Here is an 18,891-nt window from a genome sequence, read left to right on the forward strand (position 1 = left end):
ACTATTCAGACATTTATCTAGGTTAGTATTCTCCTCAACCAAGCTGAGGATGAATGAAAGCATCCCTCTGTCTTTGATCCATGGACTGAGAATGTATTGTTGTGGTGAGGGTGGTGAAAAGCATTTTTTATTTTTTTTTTTATAAGAAGCTGAGCCATAGCTGGATTCTTTTTTTTGTTCCTGTGTAGAGTCATGCCACCTTGTGGTTAATTGTGCAACTGAGACAAATGTCACTTATTTTTAAAGTTTAGTTGCTTCAAGTTTTTATTTTATGCATGGAAAAAAATGGTCCAATCTTGTCAATTGTAAATGTCTAATTTATTATTATTGTTATTGGTGTTATTATTATTATTATTATTGTTGTTGTTGTTGTTGTTATTTCTGTATTTATTTTCTGTATTTTGAGCATCTCTGGTTTTTGGACTTTTCTCAGATAAAATATTGTTTGTGTGTGTGTGTGTGTGTGTGTGTGTGTGTGTGTGTGTGTGTGTGTGTGTGTGTGTGTGTGTGTGTGTGTGTGTGTGTGTGTGTGTGTGTGTGTTCTTACTGTCTCCAAGGCATGCCATCAGACTGGTACCCCAATCTGGATTGGCTGAAAGAGAGCTGCCGCATTGCTACAAGCTACAACTGGGCTGATGTTGACCTCTCTCCATTTCAAAGTAACACAGACACTCACACATCACGAACAGTCCAGGTGCCATCAGTGTGAACAGAATCTCAAACAAACATTGACAAAGTGCTCTACTGCAGCCTGTTCTGACACATTGAGAATTGATAAATTGCTTACGATGCTGAGCAGTTGCTTTGATTAAACCAGTATTTCTTCTCTGCACTTTCATAGAAACTCGTCCTTGAGGCACAATTTTATAATCATTGTTGTAATAGCACTTCCCATATAAAATACATTATCCTGCATCTTAGAGGCTGCCACTCTTTGTTTCTCCCGCTTTCTCTCTCTCTCTCTCGAACACACACACACACATTTTCCCTCCTTCCCGGTTGTATGATGTGAATAATCCAATTAGGCCTCGGCTCAGCCTCTTATCACGGTCAGTGCACAAAGCCGGCAACATCCACACACGATGGATGATGTCGGCCGGTCTTATAACACAAAGGTACCGCTGCCTTTCTCTCTCGTCCTGCAGCGCTTGACCTCCCTCACACTTTCGTAATGCCATCCTCTACCGTTTCTGGCTCACCTCCAAAAAGCAAGGACTGAGCCTCTTGTGCCTGCTGCCACTGAACACAAGCCATAAGAAGTAGATTTAGAGAAAAATCAGAGAGACACTTTGTTGAATAGAAGGTCAGGTGTGTACTTTCTGAAAGAAATACGCAAGAAAATGACGTGTTACAGGCTCAGGGTCTCCTTCGTTGTACTGTCAGGTGTGAATTCTGTCAGGAGAGCAGTGTATTGGGGTTTGTAGTTAAGGAGGAACAGTACTGGCAGCCAAATCAAAGTGTTTAAATACATTGTGTGTGATACATGTATTTTTTTCTTGGGTACTTAAAATGCATAATTAAGTGTTTATGTTATGGAATTTTTGGATTTTGTCTGGAGATATATGTAGAAAAGGATATTAGTATGGATACATTAATGTTAGTCTAATAAAATAAATAGAAATAAATCAATATAAGATAAGTAAAACAACTGCATTCTTTCTTTATGAACCAAGATACACAAGAGAGTTACTGCTGAAGTGTAACCAAAAAACACACTGTTCACACAATATCTTTTATTTGAAAGTGTTCCTAAAATGCAAAATTTGACTTGTTGATATCAAATATCATAAAGAAAGAATGCTGCACGCTTAGCTGATTCTCTCCCAATATTCAAAAAACTGCTGAAAACTGAACTCTTCCGCATCTTCCTATGCACTTAAATCTTTAAAAAAAAAAAAAAAAAAAAAACATTTCTGCTCTCTTGCACTTGTATCTCGTGAACTGTGAACACTTCACCTCTGCAACTTGCTCCATATTATCAGTGCTGCAGCAAGTTGGTTTCAAAAATCACACACTTAGTATTAGAGTATTGGTCAGACTCTTTCTCTCTTGCACTTGTATCTCGTGAACTGTGAACACTTTTCTGATAGGACTTTGCTTTGATGTTTTCTCCTTGACTTAGATTTTTGCTTGCCTTGTACCTCACTTGTAAGTTGCTTTGGATAAAAGCGTCTGCTAAATGACTAAATGTAAATGTAAATGTAAATGTAAGATGCACAAGACTTTCAAGACAACTTTATACTGTATTCCGTGCAATTGTGCAGCAATAGAATTAACAACTGGTCTGATTGTAGCTTCATTCAACACAGCAGACAAATATCCAAATTAAAAGTGATAAACAATAAAGCAGTAAAATACATATAAAGTTAAACATTTAAAATTAAATCGATTAAAGCTCCATTGTCACAGTCTGTCTTTGCCTTCTCTGTCTGTCAGGTCTAAAGGAGAGCATGCGACAGGCTGAGCTCAATAACTGGTCTCTGGATGCCACTCAGGTGGCCAACCTGTGTTCCTCCATTAATCAGTTCTTTACAGCCACTGGGGTCATACCACCTCAGGGTGCCACCCACCCACAACCTCAGGTCCAACACCAGACACCACCAGGGGCACCGCAGCACCCGGCTCAGCCTCACAGGGCGATGCACCCAAAGGCCAGCCAGCACAATCAACACGGGCAACATAACCAACATATCAGCACGGGTCAGTATACTGTACACATACACATGTACTGTGGCATGGAAGAAGAAGATGATGAAGAAAGACAGTCTAGTTGAGATCTTCATGAATTGTCTATATGTTATGTCATTTACCTGAAATATGGCAGTTTCTAGAGATTCTGATATGTTTGATAAGATCATATCAATGATTGTGAACACAAGTAGGTGTAAATATAAGATGATAATTACTTAATAATTTACAGAGGTCAAATATTTTAACAACAGCAGCTATATTTTAGGAGCTTATCTCAAGACATTTTAAAATGCAGTATAACATAGAACTGTGGGCAAATAAGAACCTACTGTAATATATCTCTCTGAAATTCAGTAGGTTTCAAATAAAAAAATCACTTTGGCAGCTGGTACCCAGAGTCTTGTTCAGTGACACACTTTGCACTTGCTTACTGTGACAGGGACTGAAACTGCGGGCTTTGAAGCTGAATTACTGCAGCTCTCCTCACATTGCTATTGTTTCCTCATTATGTGCTGTATTTAAAATGGATTGATGGATTTTGTCAGGTTCATGGCAACTGGGGTAAAGACATGAAGACAAGGAGGTATTTTATTAGTGGGAAATCCACTGAGTGACAGCAGACTGTGTAGAAATCCTCAAGCTTAGCTTAAGATGCCAGTAAAACTGTGTGCACTTGGTAACAGCTTGCCAAGACACGTATGCATTTATGGAAGTTGGATACAAAGCTGACAGTTTGTCATTGTCCTTTTGTCTGTTCTCCCACAGGGAACATGTACATGGATTCAAGACAGAACATTTCCTCTCTGATGGGCCCACCAGGATACCCCCATATGCCCCCCATGAGCAACACAGCTCCCACCATGACAGGTGACTCGTCCATCGTTCTCTTACCAGGTCAGCTAGAAGAAATGCAGTGTACGCGTGCAAATTTACATTCAGACGTGTGTGTTTGTTGGTATCATAATTCAGGCAGTTCCAGCATTAGCCTTTGATAAAGTTGTACTCACTCAGTTGTAATCACTACTCACTGACTATTCATCGGTAATATCTGCATTGAGAACAAATTATTAATATAAGATGTACAATGAGTATTGAAAAGAACCACCTCCCATGCAGGTCAACAGGTCAGCACGTCCAACAGGTCTGTACAAACTCACTTAATTAATTAAGAAACAAATGACATATATTATGAAATAAATGAAAAATGAGAATAAGTGATTGCATACAGTAAACCTTCACCTCTGCAACTTGCTCCATATTATCAGTGCTGCAGCAAGTTGGTTTCAAAAATCACACACTTAGTATTAGAGTATTGGTCAGACTCTTTCCTTCCTGCCATAGCTCCTCCAAAACCACAGAAGACATCATACAACTGTTTTCACAGACTAAGCATGACGAGTGATTTTATTTTAGCTATATGTAAAATTGGTGAATTACACCTTTACAATGGGCTGTTTTAGTTTTTCAGATAGGAAATGGTTTAAAATCACCTTTAATTTTTTATAATTGAACACCAAAGTTTGGTGCCGACTTCAAAACGTTCTGGTTCTTGCTTCAAAAAGACACTGTTCACAACAACTTTCAGCACTTTAAATAGTTAAATGTTGTATGAAGGACAACCTACGAAGAAAACGTTTTCAAACTAAACAAATAATCAAGCTGACAACGTACATGTGATATGAAATTGCAACAAAACATATAACAAAGATCACATACCCGCTCAATTTGCCACTCATTTGAGCCTACTGTAACAAAGTAACTACTTGTTCTCGGGTCAGACATAAACCAAGAGAGTTAAAAAGTCCACGAGTCCTGGGAAAGAGTAAGGACTGTAAGCTGGATTCCTTTAACACATGGCTTTCCAAATAAATACAGGGAGTTTACAAAGTGATAGCTGGTAATAATATCCAATTCAATTAACCAGATGTAATAAAACTAGTAGTTTAGCTACATGTTGCAGTAGCTTGTTTAAGTACATCTGCATAGCGATTTAAATTCAAGTGATGGTGTCACCACATTTGAACTACCACATGATCAGTTTGAGATGGTTTAGTGGCTAATTGTGAAACACAGTGGATAATTTGAATCCGGAGCAAAAATCCAACTGGTCACATAGCGCAGAGATACAGAAGTTGCATTCAAAGGTCAACGTTTAGCGTAACAGTATTTATCAGTACTTCTGACTCTGACCACCGCCTTATTCCATGCCCAGGTCACCACAGCCAGCTGAACCAGCAGCAGCAACATACGCTTGCTCCGGGACACTTCCAAGTGAGACGCATGCTCGCTGCAGACGACATCCAGGACGACTTTGACTGGGACTCCATTGTCTAAACTGAGCCGTCAGTTGAACAGAGATTTAAAGAGAGACTGGAAACGAGAGGGAGACAGAAATGATGCATTGTGACAGGTGAGGTATGGAACTAGCCAATCTGCCTGTTTTACCAGAGTGAGAAACAGAAGACAATCCAACAGTAAACAAAAGGAAACTAATCTTTTTTCTTTCTTTTTTTAATCTTGCTGGCCTTTTTTCTGATACAAGTGTCTCTAAAGACAATCATTTAAAAAAAATGACACTAAAACAGGAATTGGACCATGCCAAAATGTAAACACACATCGTCCAAAGCAGAAGGACATCTGAAGCTCTCTGAATTGTCTCATGTTGTGTCCCCCAGTGCTAACAGGGTTACGAGTCACCAAAGTGTTGTCCGAACATTTGTGAATTCTTTTTTTCTTGTATTCAATCTTTTGTTTTCCCAAATACTACTTGTGACCCATGTCTGCTGAATTGCAGCACCTTCTCCCAACTCTCTTCAGAAAAGAATTAACATGTCTAACACTCAGCAGTAGAAAATATTTTCTATTGTTTTCAAATATTGGCCAAAGCATCTGTGAAATCTAGGCTCACTTAAAGAAAAGGTGAGGCTGATATTGAACTTGAATTAGTGATGGTTGAGTGGAGCACCACCTGCTGGTTAAAAAGACCCCATTCTGCTTCCTCTGCCTAAAAATGTCTTGTTCACCACAATCCATTCTTTTTTTCTCTTCTATATTCTGTCACATATAGGACAAATTCTTCTTTTTTTCAGTTTAGTTTTCAATTAGTAATTTTTGTGTGGAACAGTCGATGATGCCATGTTCTCAGGGTGTTAAATTCCTACGCTTCTTTAGATCTCCGCCATTTACTATCTCTATATGTGAAGATTGCGTGTGTCGTACGGCGCTGTAAGTGTTTACTTCTTGTTGGTGATGAGCAACATAAAAATGGTAATTTGTCATTTTATGAGATAACTCGTACAAACTACTTTGGAAAAGGCTATTCAGTAGCTCTAACAACAGCCACTAATTAGAGTGAACATGAGACACTGGCTAGACTTGGACTTGGTCAGAATAACACATAATTTTCATAAATTTTCCAAGGTTTCACAATTTTGAGTAACTTTCATATCAATTATGAGGAGGCCGTGAAGGCTGGCTGTGATTTCAAGTTGTCTCGTTTAGGAGAAGATGAGCAGTTTTTTGCACAACCACAAGCTCGATAGATTCTAGTGAGTGAGAAAAATAAAACAAATGGTGAGCAATTTCCTTCTTTGTTTCAAAAGACATTTAAAAAATAAATCAGCAAAGGAGCAAAGATTAAACAAATGTTTCAAATGCTCAATTTTTTTTACTGTGATGTTTATTTTGTCTGTGTGTACAAGTGTGTATAGTCCTCTTTGATTTCCTTTAGCATACAGCTCAGTACAGCTCAAAAGATACAGATAAGAAACAAAAGTTTTTTGTATTAAGTGATTACACAGTGAAATATGGGACATTAAAGTGCTCTTTAGTTTGGAAGATCTCAGTGATTGTTCAGATGGTCAAAACAAGGTCTCAATGTAGAAAAAAAAAGAAAATACTCTTTATTATTGCCATTAAATGCTGTATAACAGTGACCAGCATATATATCTTGTATGTTTGTGTGTTGTTGTCAATGTAAATATCAGTATGTTTCTCCTCTGTTTGCCCTTGAAAAACACACTGATAAAATCAAAACAGCAAATGGAGAGAAAGTATTTTGTTATTTATCCTTCAGGAGACACAGTATGTACATATCTTCAGTATATTGTAAATACATGTTTAAAAAATGGCATTGGCGTTTCGTGTGTCATAAATAATCTGTGTATGGCAGTTCTGCAGTTAAAATCTGTTTCGGTGTTTATTAAAATGTCATTGACCATTTTTACTGCGCTAACCCACAGTCTGCTCTCATTATTTCAATAGTTCTTTGCATATTTGCATGTTGGAACTGTCTTTATAATCTTTTAACATTACCTAACAAGTTGCTATGTATTTTACAATCTAATGCAGTTTTATAGATTGTAATAATGAAGATAGGGTTGTTGAGGCAAAACTAAGCTCAAAGCTAAGAAATATTGATGATTTGGATGGTGAGGTAATTTATTCTGTCTTCGGTTCGTCCTCTTTTGACCTTTGCATCTTGTTGTCCAACAGGTGTCAGCCTAGTGCCAAGATGGTTTGTTTCGTTGCACGTAAACTCAGGAGACCACCCATGTCTGCTTATGTGAAAGTCACACAGTGCTCTAACTGTATTTACAGCCTCATTGGGACAAGCTGTTTGTATGCTGCCACTGTTCTTTGCAGGAGCAAGGCTAATGATTGAGGAGGTCGATACAGATGTACTACAGCTGTTTGTTTCATTCAGCATTTGCCTTTTAACCGTGAAGTACTGTTAAAGAATGATAGGCAGCATGTAGTGAGGCTCTGTTCACTTGCTCATAGCTCTCAGCTTTGTGAAAAAGGATTATTTGATACAGCTCAAAGCTCTGTTCACGCCACTCTCCATTCTAGAAACCATTTTAAGTAAAAGCTGGCCAGTTACTATCTTGACAAATAAGTCAACAGCCTTTTTATCTGTATTTCCAAGTGTGTGTGTCTGTGTGTGCATGCTGCCGATATTGGAGGGCCTGTGAAAAGCAGGATTGGCTCTGCACCAAAGGGAGAGTGTGTCAAGCTCTGGGCTGGACCACGAGGGCTGAAAACCACCTTACTGCTCCTATCTAGACGCCCTCCTCCCAGCCCAACCTGCCCCTCGCACCACAAGCCGCCCAGCCCACCACCAGTACCAGCCCCCCTCCTCTATGCAGCTCAGCCACTCACACACTCTGTGCTGTGTGCCAGTCTCTCTCTCTCTCTCTCTCTCTCTCTCTCTCTCTCTCCACTTCCTCACAGTGGTCAGAGCTTCTTTCTTTTTCTACATCCCTCCACCACTTCTTTTCTTCCTCCTCCAGCTGCAGAAGTAACCAGCCCCTTCTCAACCAGTGCATCTTCACCTCCACGAATTAGAAGGATCGCAGGCCTCTACTTTCCCAAACTTCCTGTGACGGTTTTATTTTCCTTCTTTGCCCATTTTCTTCCTTCACCTCTCTGGAGAGGCCGGTTGGTGTGCGACACAGTGTCCTGGTGTTGCTCTCTTTACCCTAAGGGAGTCCTTAAAGGTTGTAACTGGACGTGATTTTTCAACACCATGAATGTTCAGCTGCTGCTCCTATTGGCCCTGGTTGGCCCGTTCTGTGCCTTCACACATGCAAGTAAGTGAACCATCCTGCTGTGAGCACACCGTGTCCTCTCTCCCTCTGCCTCCATGTGCCCACACCACTCTTTGTCTGCTTTAATCCCTATTGATTGAACAATAACACTCTGGGTTGTGGTTTCAAAGGGGAAATAAGCTCACTTTGAATGTTTGTATCCATTAACTAATAAATAGGGTCGAATATGTTTAAACAATTTAAAACATTTTAATATTCATATTGTTTTACTGTTGAATCACCACTGAAACGTGCTACATAGTTGGACCCACATGTTCAAATAATCATCTGAAAATCATTGTGATATAAAAGCAAAACTTTGGGTGAAGGTGTTAACTTGACAAAGAGAGGTCTCAAATGGATAATCTTTGAGGATGTGCTGTCTCACCGTCTTTCTCATTTTCACACTACAGTGGGAAAAGTTTGATTTGTAGACACAAGGGAGAAATGTGATGTAATAGCAGGAGCTCTGCTGCCTCATGTCTGTAAATGTTTGGCACTGGCAAAGAGAAGAAAGGAAAATCCTTTGGAAGTCTCCCAAAACACTCTCATACACAAGGAGGGAGGGGTGGGATGAGCCAGTGTAGGAGGTAGGGGTTGTAAACTGTAACATACACCGTACACATGAATGTGAAAGCTTATCCCCTGCCTCGTCTTAGTTTACTACTGATTCATTTCTCACTTACTGCAGCTATTTTATTTTATTCCGAAGTGTCTTTGCATCGCTGCTTTCTCTTGCCTCCTGTTCTCCCTGTGAGCAGTACGTTTCCCCTTTCTTTTTTGCTGATTTCTTCCTTTATCGTGACCAGCACTGTTTGCCCAGAACTGGGCACCATGGGGTGTTGCTGAGGGCCAAGGGAACTGTTGGGCAGGGCAGAGCTGGTTTGCTTGTCTATTAATGGAGAGAGGGTCTATATTTAAGAGCGCGAGAGAGGAGGAGAGAAGCTGGTATGCGATGAGCTTTAAGAGATTGCCCACCCTCTTTTACCCAATTGTTGTTAGGCCATGTGGCACACCACCTCTTATCCATCTTTGGTTGAGTATCAAGCTCTACCACTTAAGTTTCTCCTATTCCCACTCCCTCCCCTGTTAGCAGTCCTCTGCATTTCTCTCACTCTCTGTCCCTTCCCCAACTCCAGCTTGGTGAGTCTGGACACCAGCACTCGGGGACGGCGTAGAGAGTGGGGGAGCAGAGAGGCGCTGGGTCTATTTTTAAACAACAACCTTTACTGGATCAAGCTGACGTGCTCCCCCCATCTCCCCGAAAGAGAAACCTATAACTTTCAAAATAATTTTGAACTCAGCTGTGTCAGTTTTCCAAACAATAAGAGAAGCAGTGAATATGCCGTGGTTTCAAAAACTAGACGGACCCTACCACCTTTTTGATGTTTTAAATTGATGCAGTTGCCCATTTTCGCCCATAAATCTGCAGTAACTCAGTAATTCAAAATAGTAACTCAAAGTAACTCAAACTATATATATAATTATATTTAATGTGTGTAGAACTTGATCGGAGTCCACCTCTGGCAAACTGAATCAATTGGACTTTGTTGAGAGAGGCACACAAGTGTATACATAAGGCCCCACAAATTACACATATAAGGGCTCCAAACACTATTCCTAATATGACGCGGTACAGTGGTGCAACTTTATGCTGTCGAGGTGCTTCTGTGTGCAGGGGGCAAGAAAAAATGATCAGAGTTGGGGATGATTCGAGCCTAATACACTTCTTAAGTGTGCACAAGAACTGAGACTGGGGTGATTGTTCACTTTTCAGCACTACATTGAGCTAAATCATGGACCTAAGACAATAGAAGTGGGGACAACTTAAAGTAGTTAGAGCTTTTAGATTTTGTGCTATACATTTTTTTAAACTCAAATGTTGAACATGTTTACTTAGCCTTTTATGGGTTATTGGGTATAGATGAAAGGCCAAAAAAACTTAACAAACCCCACATACCCTGTAAAACCCTCCACCTCCTCCCTCAGACTGCTGCTTCCCCATCTCCGATCTCCCTCTTAATGAGTTTTGTCTGCCTCTCTGGCTCTGTAACATCCTGTCACATCTGGTTGCTGAATAGAGAGGTCGGTGCCCATTTCAAGAAATGACTCAAATGTTGTGCTCATGCTTAAAATATGAGACGTGTGTAAAAACGGACCATGACAAATTTGCACGTAGCTAAGACTCATTTTGAGAAACAAATGCTCAGTCATATATACAAAACTGTGTTTATGGGAAAAAGACAGATGCCCAGACCTAGCTGATGACTGGAGACAGGGGAAGCAGTTGTTGATCCAAACGTTGTTTTTAATTATTTGAAGTGTGTGTGTGTGTGTGTGTCATACTTCTAGCACCTATATCTGTTGCAGGGTGACATATGGTGAAAGAAAAACTGGGTGTGTGTAATGATTTGAAGCTCTGTAGGATTTGATATGATTACAGAGGTTAGGACTGCTGCTTTTATGGGGCATGTTAAGTGTAGTTTGAAAGAAAAGCAGAGCGTTGGTGAGACGGAGTGATGTGTGATGTGTTTATTTAGTTATTTCCATAGTGACTGCATGGTGTCCCTGCCATGATCCATTACATTTTAAGTATTAAATTAAATTTTCCTAATTCTGGACCAGCCTCTGCCACTGGTGACGGAGTTTGGATATGATCTTCTGCATGTCCTTCTATCTTAGTTAGACTAGCAGGTAAAACAAATCAGTTCCTGTACAACTGTGGGAGCTCATTGTGTTGCATCTGTGATAAGAGTGGCTGAGAAAGTTCCACTCTGGCTTCAACTCCCCAGTATCTCCACAGCTAACTCCTACTGGTTTAGTGGGGGAGGTTCCACGATGCAGCCTTTTCATTAGCAAAGTGGAATAAGATGGGCAGGGTGCCTATCTCCCTCATATTTCCCTCATCCAGTGCTGCAAAAACATTCCTTTGCTGTAAAGGTGGACACTCTCACACTCCCTCACACCGTCTGCACAGACCTTTTCCCTCCCACGCATGACAGTGCTCAGTGACAGCTGATTGTGATCATAATGGATGGAAGCTGCTTTTCCCTCCTTTCCTGTCTCTCACTATACAGTATATTGTTGGGTCCCTCCCTCGACCATCTCACTCTGTCTCCTGCCAGGCAGGAGTGAGGCCCAACATGTGTACCTCCAATCTCTTTGTTTCTGTGCTTTTTGTTTTACCTCTTATCTCACTTCTGCCATCTAGGCATTTCATACTACACTGTTTTGTCTGTTCCTGTATATCTACATCCCATCTTTGTGGACATTGTCCCCCTCACTTGTGTTTTTGCCTTATGTTTTTTGTGCCCAGTTAAGCAACAAGATTTTGATCTAGTTAAAATGTTATACACAGCCTGAAAATAGTGAAGTGACAAAATAGGTTTTGTAATGTTGATGATTAAACCAATTTATGCCTGGTCAGGAACACTCAAATAATACACTTTCTAGCCTCCTACCCAAAACGAAACCATCAGAGCTAAATGCCTAAATCCCAACCCTTTCCCTTAATTCTAGCCTTCATGCTAAATCTAAGTCTTAACCCTCAGAAACACTGCTGGAGGTTGTTAGGACCACAATGTCTTCACAACCATGGTTTTCAACCAAAATCGGTCCCCTGAAACATAAATATGCCACATAAACACATGCAGCAGATTTCAGTGACAGTTGCTAACACACGTTGAATGGCAGGATAATTTCAAGTGTTTTCATGCTTTACGTGGAAGTAGATGAGAGAGAGCGTGTGTGGCCAGATGATGTAATGGTGGGTAAAATGACCTGAGCACACCACAGAACAGTTTGTAATAAAGACAACGCCACAATTACGTAAATGTTTCTTATTCTCAGGTTGAAAAAAATTATTAAGAGGCTGCAAGTGCCATGAACCATGCAGTGTTACAGTTTTTGAGTGCCGAGTTTGACCCATACTTAAACACTGATATTTGTAGAAATCCTTAGCAGTTCCAGAAGACCCTGTGCTGTGACCCCTTAGAGGATTAACATGGGTCACTAACAGTCAAAAATCAACACTTGGTGTCTGCTCTGATCAAAGACATCAAACCAGATAAATAGGGGCACAAGGCTGCCTCCAGCTTCTTGGTTTACAAACGTTCTTCTCCCTCAGAGCTCCCCTACAGCCTTTGACTTTCATTTTCTACTTTGCTTTTATTCCCTCTCTTTCTCTACAGGGAGTTCCCAAAGGTATCACCAGCAACAAACCTGTCCTCAGGGAGTTGCAGGGTCATGGGGAGGAAGACGGGGAAGAAGTAGACACGGAAAGAAAGGGGATGTAGTCTCAGACTGTGTTAATGGAGCTGCTATTAACCCAGGATAGTCTGCACAGTCAGGAGGAAATACTACTCAGAGTTAATTGTGGGAACTGTAAACATAATAAAACAATTGCTAGTGGAGATTGAGGGGGCAATTACACATAGCATATGGCCATATTCTGTGAAGTACAGACCGTTTTATCATCACTTACAGATGTTCCGAACAAATAGTCTGAGTCGCCGTTTGGAAACCATTCAGTTCTCTGCTGCTGTGGGAACAAATGTTTTGTTATATTTAATCTGTCTGTTGCTAATGAACACACCAGCCAGCACAGGACCAGAAATCACGGCACCCACTGTTAGTAAAGTCCACCAATTAAGTTATTTTTACTCTCGAAAGGTAGTGGCTATTATTTCAAGTAGTTGGAACAATTGGAGAAAACAGAGGTGGACAGACATGATGTCAGACTCAAGGTTTAGACAGCTCACACAGATGCTAGTTTCTGTTCTCTACACTAAGACAGTTTTAAGGAGGAAGTATATATTTTTTTTCCCCAGAAAGAGAAGACAAGATTTCAAGCCAACATTTTGTCAGTGGAAAGTTAACTGTAGACCGTAATTTTGGTGCCACGCTGAAATTTTCAAGAAGGGCTGTTCAGGCTGAGCTTTCAGTTGTGGCTGGGAGGATGTTGAACGTAGACACATGGAGCTAGGGTTATTGGAGGGAAATGATTAGGTTGAACTGAGGCTGCTTCATAGTCCATACTTTGATGAAAATCACAAGGATAAATGCATGTCTTTATACAGTTCCTAAATACAAAATGAGAGCCTGTACTTGACTGAAAACACAGATCTGTGAGCTCTAAGAAGACCTTTCTTTAAATGTTAAATGTCGTTTAAAATGATTCCAAATGACTTTAAATGAATCCTAATAACATATCTCTTTTATTAAGGGTTTTGTTTTTAAGTCAAATGTTTTCCAAGTAAATGCACCATTTCATCAAACCTACCTAAATAGATTTTGTTAATGTTTTCAGGAATGTTTCAAGGAAAATGCAGTGTTTCTCACACTCTCAGGCGTTGTCCCCACAACCAAGTAGCTGAAGGTTAACGAGCCTTCTCGTGCTTTCCTCACAGCAGAGGCTCCCTCCACAGGAAATGAGGCAGAGGAAATGGCATCTCAGTATGTGAACCCTAAAGGCAGAACTGAGGCGTGGCAGAATGGAGAAAGGATGTATGTTCTATGTAGTCATTGGCTGTGGCAGTCATGCTTTCATAGTAGCCATGTGCTGATGATGGGGAAATGTTACAAGACAGTGTGAGGAAGAGGAAGGGTCGTGTCATGACATCACAATGTCAAGGAGAAATCCAAACATTTCCCATTTTTTCGTTTTTTGTACTGATCCTGAAAACCTCTTCTGTTTCAGCTACCGTATTATACTGCTACCAAATTAGCATGAATGGTAAAGAAGTAGGACCAGTGGGGTCCTTCAGATTACTCCTTTATTCTAATTAAGCGCCATTATTTATTATAATTGTATTGTTCACACATTAGGATAAAATAATAATGTCCTCAATTGTCTTGTAAATTAATTATTGCAAGAAAAATTTTACCAAATGTGAAACGCACACATTTCTGGGACTTTGTGTATTTAAAAACAGAAAAACATTTATCACAATAAAAGGCTCTTTTTTTTTAAAAAGTTTGTCATTAAAGATGATGCTGCTTGTTTAAAGTCTATTTCAGAGTTTGGAAACATTTTTACATTGGGCTTCTCAGAAGTATCGTGTACTGCATAACACAAAGCACATGACAAAGCCACCATACTGTATATATTGTATAAATAATGACAAAGAAATTAAATTCACAGCAAGAGATTGTATTCTTATATTTAAAGTTCCATGTGAAGCCATCTGTGATCTGTAATTGCTCTCCCCAGGTCCCACAATGCTAACTACAATACGTGAGACTGCGACCTCTGACATAGCACAGGGCACCTCTGAGGCCACTCATTTCACTCATGCTTCTACAACCGAAGAAACAATGGCCCCACGAGGTCATACACCTACGGTCTCTGACATCGATGCCACCACAAATAACCCCACAGATGCCAACACAGATACCACCACAGTTGCCCCCACAGATGACCCCAGGGATGCCCCCACTTCTACTACACAATCAAAATTCCTTATCACCCCTCCTCCTGTTGTGACGGACAAAGTTTCCACTGAGCCAGGCACGACCTACATGATCGACACAGACATTGAGGCAGAAACGGCCAAAGGGGTGGTGGTTGAAGAGACTGTACAGGGTAAGGAATATGACTGATAGAAGCTGGGGTTTTGTAAACTTCTCAGTTTAAAGTCAGGTTTTTCTTTTGATTGATATGATATGAAACATGAGTTAGTTTGTTTGCCAGAGCCAAGCAGGGCTTTGAGAGTCACATGCAGGCCTTAAATCTCCCGCCTTTCCTATTATTCACCTCATTCTCACAGAGGGCCTGAGCTCTGGCCAGATAGTTGGCATCGTAATTGGCGCTCTGTTGGCAGTGGTCATCGTGATCGCCGTGGTAATTGCTGTGGTGAAGAGGATGGGAAAATACTCGTAAGTAAATCACCTCTGACAATAGACACCTATTTAAGGCACACATTTAAAGAGCTAGTATCCGTGTGAATGAAAATCATATTGTTGTCTTCACTTCTGACTTCCTCTCAATATGGGGTGATGAGATCAACACAAACTGTTCAGTAGCTTGACCATAATTGGTGCCCTGCGCCAAACATTGAATGTCCACCATACATCATCAGAACAATGAAGGTCCAGCTCTAGTCTTCCCACAGTTTTCCCACGGACCACACGCTCCCCGCTCTGAATCATGTCATGAAATCACTGATTGCTTCTTATGTCACAGGCCTGCCAGGAACAGAAAAGCTGCAAAAAGACTTTTACTATATTTTTCTGCTTGATTCTCTCAGCCGTTGTCATCTTAAATCACAGATGTGTAACAAATGTTGTTACTTTATGGTTGCTGCTCGTTTTGCTGACACACAGTCCCATGGCTCTAGGAGGAAAATTGGACTTTATGAAAAGTGGCTCTATTTGGCCTCAAAATTAGTTTGTTTAGTGACTCAGTGTCTATGGGCAGTGGTTGTCAAGCATACTGATTTTATATTGCTTGATTTGAAACTTATTAAAGGAAGGCTTTTGTTTGTCAGAAGAGGGACATTTTTATTAATCTTGTCAACCTGGATTTAAAATGAAATGACTAAATTTTTAAGTTTTTGATTTTAAAAAGCCTTTTACAATGGTTCCATTTCATATAAATGAATAGTTTAGTGTAAAATGACCCTAAACAAAACAAGTGGACAAATAAATTTAATATAAATTGAACATCAGATACTTTCCAAAAATTCTTGAAAACAGTGACTGACTGCCATCAACTGAGTAAACACTGATTTTATCTCTTTTTCTTTTTCTTTTTTTTTTTTTTTTTTTTAATTCCACAGCCCCTGAGGGAAAAGCCGAACGGGAGCAACCAAAGTTCTGAGAATTTTGAACTACTGAACTGTGAAATCATTTCCTACCATTAAAATGAGCACAATACCTGAACTAAACCAATTTGACTAGATCTCTTGACTGTTACCAAAAAGGAGGGGGAGGGAGGCTTGTGTGTGTTCATGTATGTACTGTATGTGAGACAAGAGGGGTACATGAGCAAACATCGTCACTTCCCCTGCTACACCTCTCTGACCCCCCCAGAGCTGCTGATATAAAAGGCTCCATCTCCCTCGGAGAGAACAAAACAAGGTGACCGCACCATGGCACAAAGAATTTTAGGGTGTTTAATGTGCATTTTGATGTAATAAATAAGAGGGGATATCTGTCATAGAGGATAAAAATTCAAGTGTTATACTGGCTGAACTTTGCATCAACTTTGCATTGACGTTGATGAAAACGACACAAAAATGGCAAATACTGACAAAACTAATGTAAATTAAATACACATGGTATAGAGGGGGGTAGGAAAAAAGCTGGCGAGATGCTTACAAATTCCACAGGATGTATATACAATGCAAGGGGACTATATAGTATACTGCTATTTACTTTCTCATATGTTGCAGTTGCATAGGCTAGAATTTGATATTATAGAACACAAAGTACATACAGACTATTTAAGGCTATTGTTGTGGCCTTTTAAACACCCGAGCACCAGTTAAAACACTTGTAGCCAGAATCCCCGACATGTTCGTCGACATAGCAGTCATGAGCTCAAGAAAAGAAAAGGCACCGCCATTTGCAAGAGTAACGTGACATTCTGCCCACTTTAACACTGACATATAAAAACGTAATACATATCTGTGAAATTTAGCAGAAGGATTTGTGCCACTGGTGTCTCTGGTATTCACTATAAGGATTGTAATGTTTGAAGTGCATTATTAATGTGAATTGACTACTTTGTAACCGCCAATCCATTCCAAAACCAACAGCTTTAATAACTTCTGTCTTTGTCTTTGTGGCTGTTAAACATAGTGATAGCATTGTCTTGATAATGTAGTCACAGTACTTGTATTATTGTTTAGATTACCAGAACAGCCATTAAGTCTTTAAAATGAGCTAACCCCAGATTGCATGCACAGGATGACGTTTTAGGCACTAATGTCCTTATCTGTTATTTTTGCAATTGCAGGAGTGCTAAATGGGTGTACAAATAAAGTCTCAACTTAGCTCTGCTTGCTTTATAAACTCGTTTAATACGTGCACTGAATGAGTGAGGTAAATTTTAATTAATAGGCTTCAGACTCTGCAAACATTTGCAACGACATGTTTTTGTGTCCACTCTTCTGCTTTGCCATGTATTATCAGTATAAGGTCTTTAATTTGTGCTATTTCATTTGTTAAAATCTTTTATTTAATTGCAGTGTTTTTGTTCAAGATGTTTCAATAAAAATCTGTAAACACACTGAATGCACTAAACATTTCACTAAATTGTTTACTGGAAGATTTCCTTTGTCTTTTGTTCATGAAGTTTGTTCTGAATATCTATTTTTAAAACATCAGTTTATTAGTTCATCAGTTTATTACAATTTCCTGTGAATTAGATTATGTGACAGATAAAATCTCATGACATTTGTTTTCTATTTTATTACCAATTCACACACATCATTAACAACCTACCACAGAAGCAGCATGCAGCTTCACTCTGATTGGCTTATTCAAATACTTCTGGTTTAAAAAAAAAAACCTCCAGGATATGGCACTAAATATGTTGGCCCATATGTCCCTAAACCGTTGAGTCAGTTAAGCCTCTGACAGTTAGGTGTGTTTTTTTTCTCTCATGTTGTGGAGTTTTTTTTCATATAGTGCTGTGAAGCTGAGGCAGGGCTCCAACATTGGTCTGCGAGTTGCACAGAGATGCTTTCTGTCTGGCTCCCTCTTCTCAATGTGGTTTTAGGCAGCGGCCCAACACACACCACTCCAGCCTCTGCCCCACCGGCGGGCTTCATTACTCCCTTTAGCTCACTTTCTTGCCTCATACTGCTGTTAACAATGGAATCTTTTGAGAGTGCTGTAAAGTTACTCGGCAGCAGTTCCAACTCTTCAGTTAAGCAAGGGGGAATTCTGTACATCGCTACAGGGTGGAGTCACTTCCTGGGTGGGCCCACTCACGTGCATTTACACACACACACACACACACACACACACACACACTGAGAAACAGTCAGAGACCTAAATCATTAACTCTGTGCCCTCTGGGCAGATGTTAAACCTATCATAACAGCCATGCTCCAGCAAAATGTCCCTGAAAAGCAGCTATTAAGACACACCATAAAAGTGTGATTCACGGAGAGTCTCAGTCCGACTCATGCACACTTAGGTCTTCGTCTCATATTTAATTATTACACTGAAAGCTGTCTGCTTATGTGGCAAAAAGGCAAAAAAATGAGCTGGGTGTGTGGCCACTCTGCATATTCCCATGTGTTTGTGTGATCTGCCAGACGACCGTTTGGACATGTTATGTACAGTATCTGTAAATGCACACATGTTGTATGGATCTGCATGTGAACATACATTTGAATTAAACTCAAATACTCACTGTCACTGCACAAAGGTGTCTTTTTCTCTGCTCTTACAAGGATAACTGAAAGCTAAGCGGAAGGAAAAAATTGCTCCTGACTAGCAGAGCAATGGATGAGGCAGTATCTTTCACCCTAAATCCAACCAGACCAGTCTATTTAAATTTTACTAAAGATTTTGTATATTTGCTCACTTTGGGCTGCGGCAACTGGAACAACAAGGTCACTAATGGTGGAGTGTGAGCTGATATTCCAAACAGAAGGAA

The 18,891-nt window shown here is 40.1% G+C and overlaps 1 protein-coding gene across 8 annotated transcripts in view; it reads left to right on the plus strand.

Annotated features, from left to right (window-relative positions):
• Positions 1-18,647, plus strand: part of LOC137139349 (forkhead box protein J3-like) — a 70,027-nt gene extending 51,380 nt beyond the window's left edge. For 5 of the 8 annotated variants that reach the window (XM_067526442.1, XM_067526438.1, XM_067526435.1 and 2 more), the window contains 7 exons: positions 558-659; positions 2,437-2,700; positions 3,457-3,585; positions 4,904-8,282; positions 14,491-14,862; positions 15,047-15,155; positions 16,058-18,647. In XM_067526442.1, the coding sequence (XP_067382543.1) occupies positions 558-659; positions 2,437-2,700; positions 3,457-3,585; positions 4,904-5,025 (617 nt within the window). In that variant the 3' untranslated portion in view covers positions 5,026-8,282; positions 14,491-14,862; positions 15,047-15,155; positions 16,058-18,647. The remainder of the gene's footprint in view (positions 1-557; positions 660-2,436; positions 2,701-3,456; positions 3,586-4,903; positions 8,283-14,490; positions 14,863-15,046; positions 15,156-16,057) is intronic. The other 3 variants (XM_067526440.1, XM_067526441.1, XM_067526437.1) reach the window with 2 other exon arrangements.
• Positions 18,648-18,891: the final 244 nt, after the last annotated feature.

This window comes from Channa argus, chromosome 13 (genome assembly GCF_033026475.1).
Source record: "Channa argus isolate prfri chromosome 13, Channa argus male v1.0, whole genome shotgun sequence".
NCBI classification, from domain to species: domain Eukaryota; kingdom Metazoa; phylum Chordata; class Actinopteri; order Anabantiformes; family Channidae; genus Channa; species Channa argus.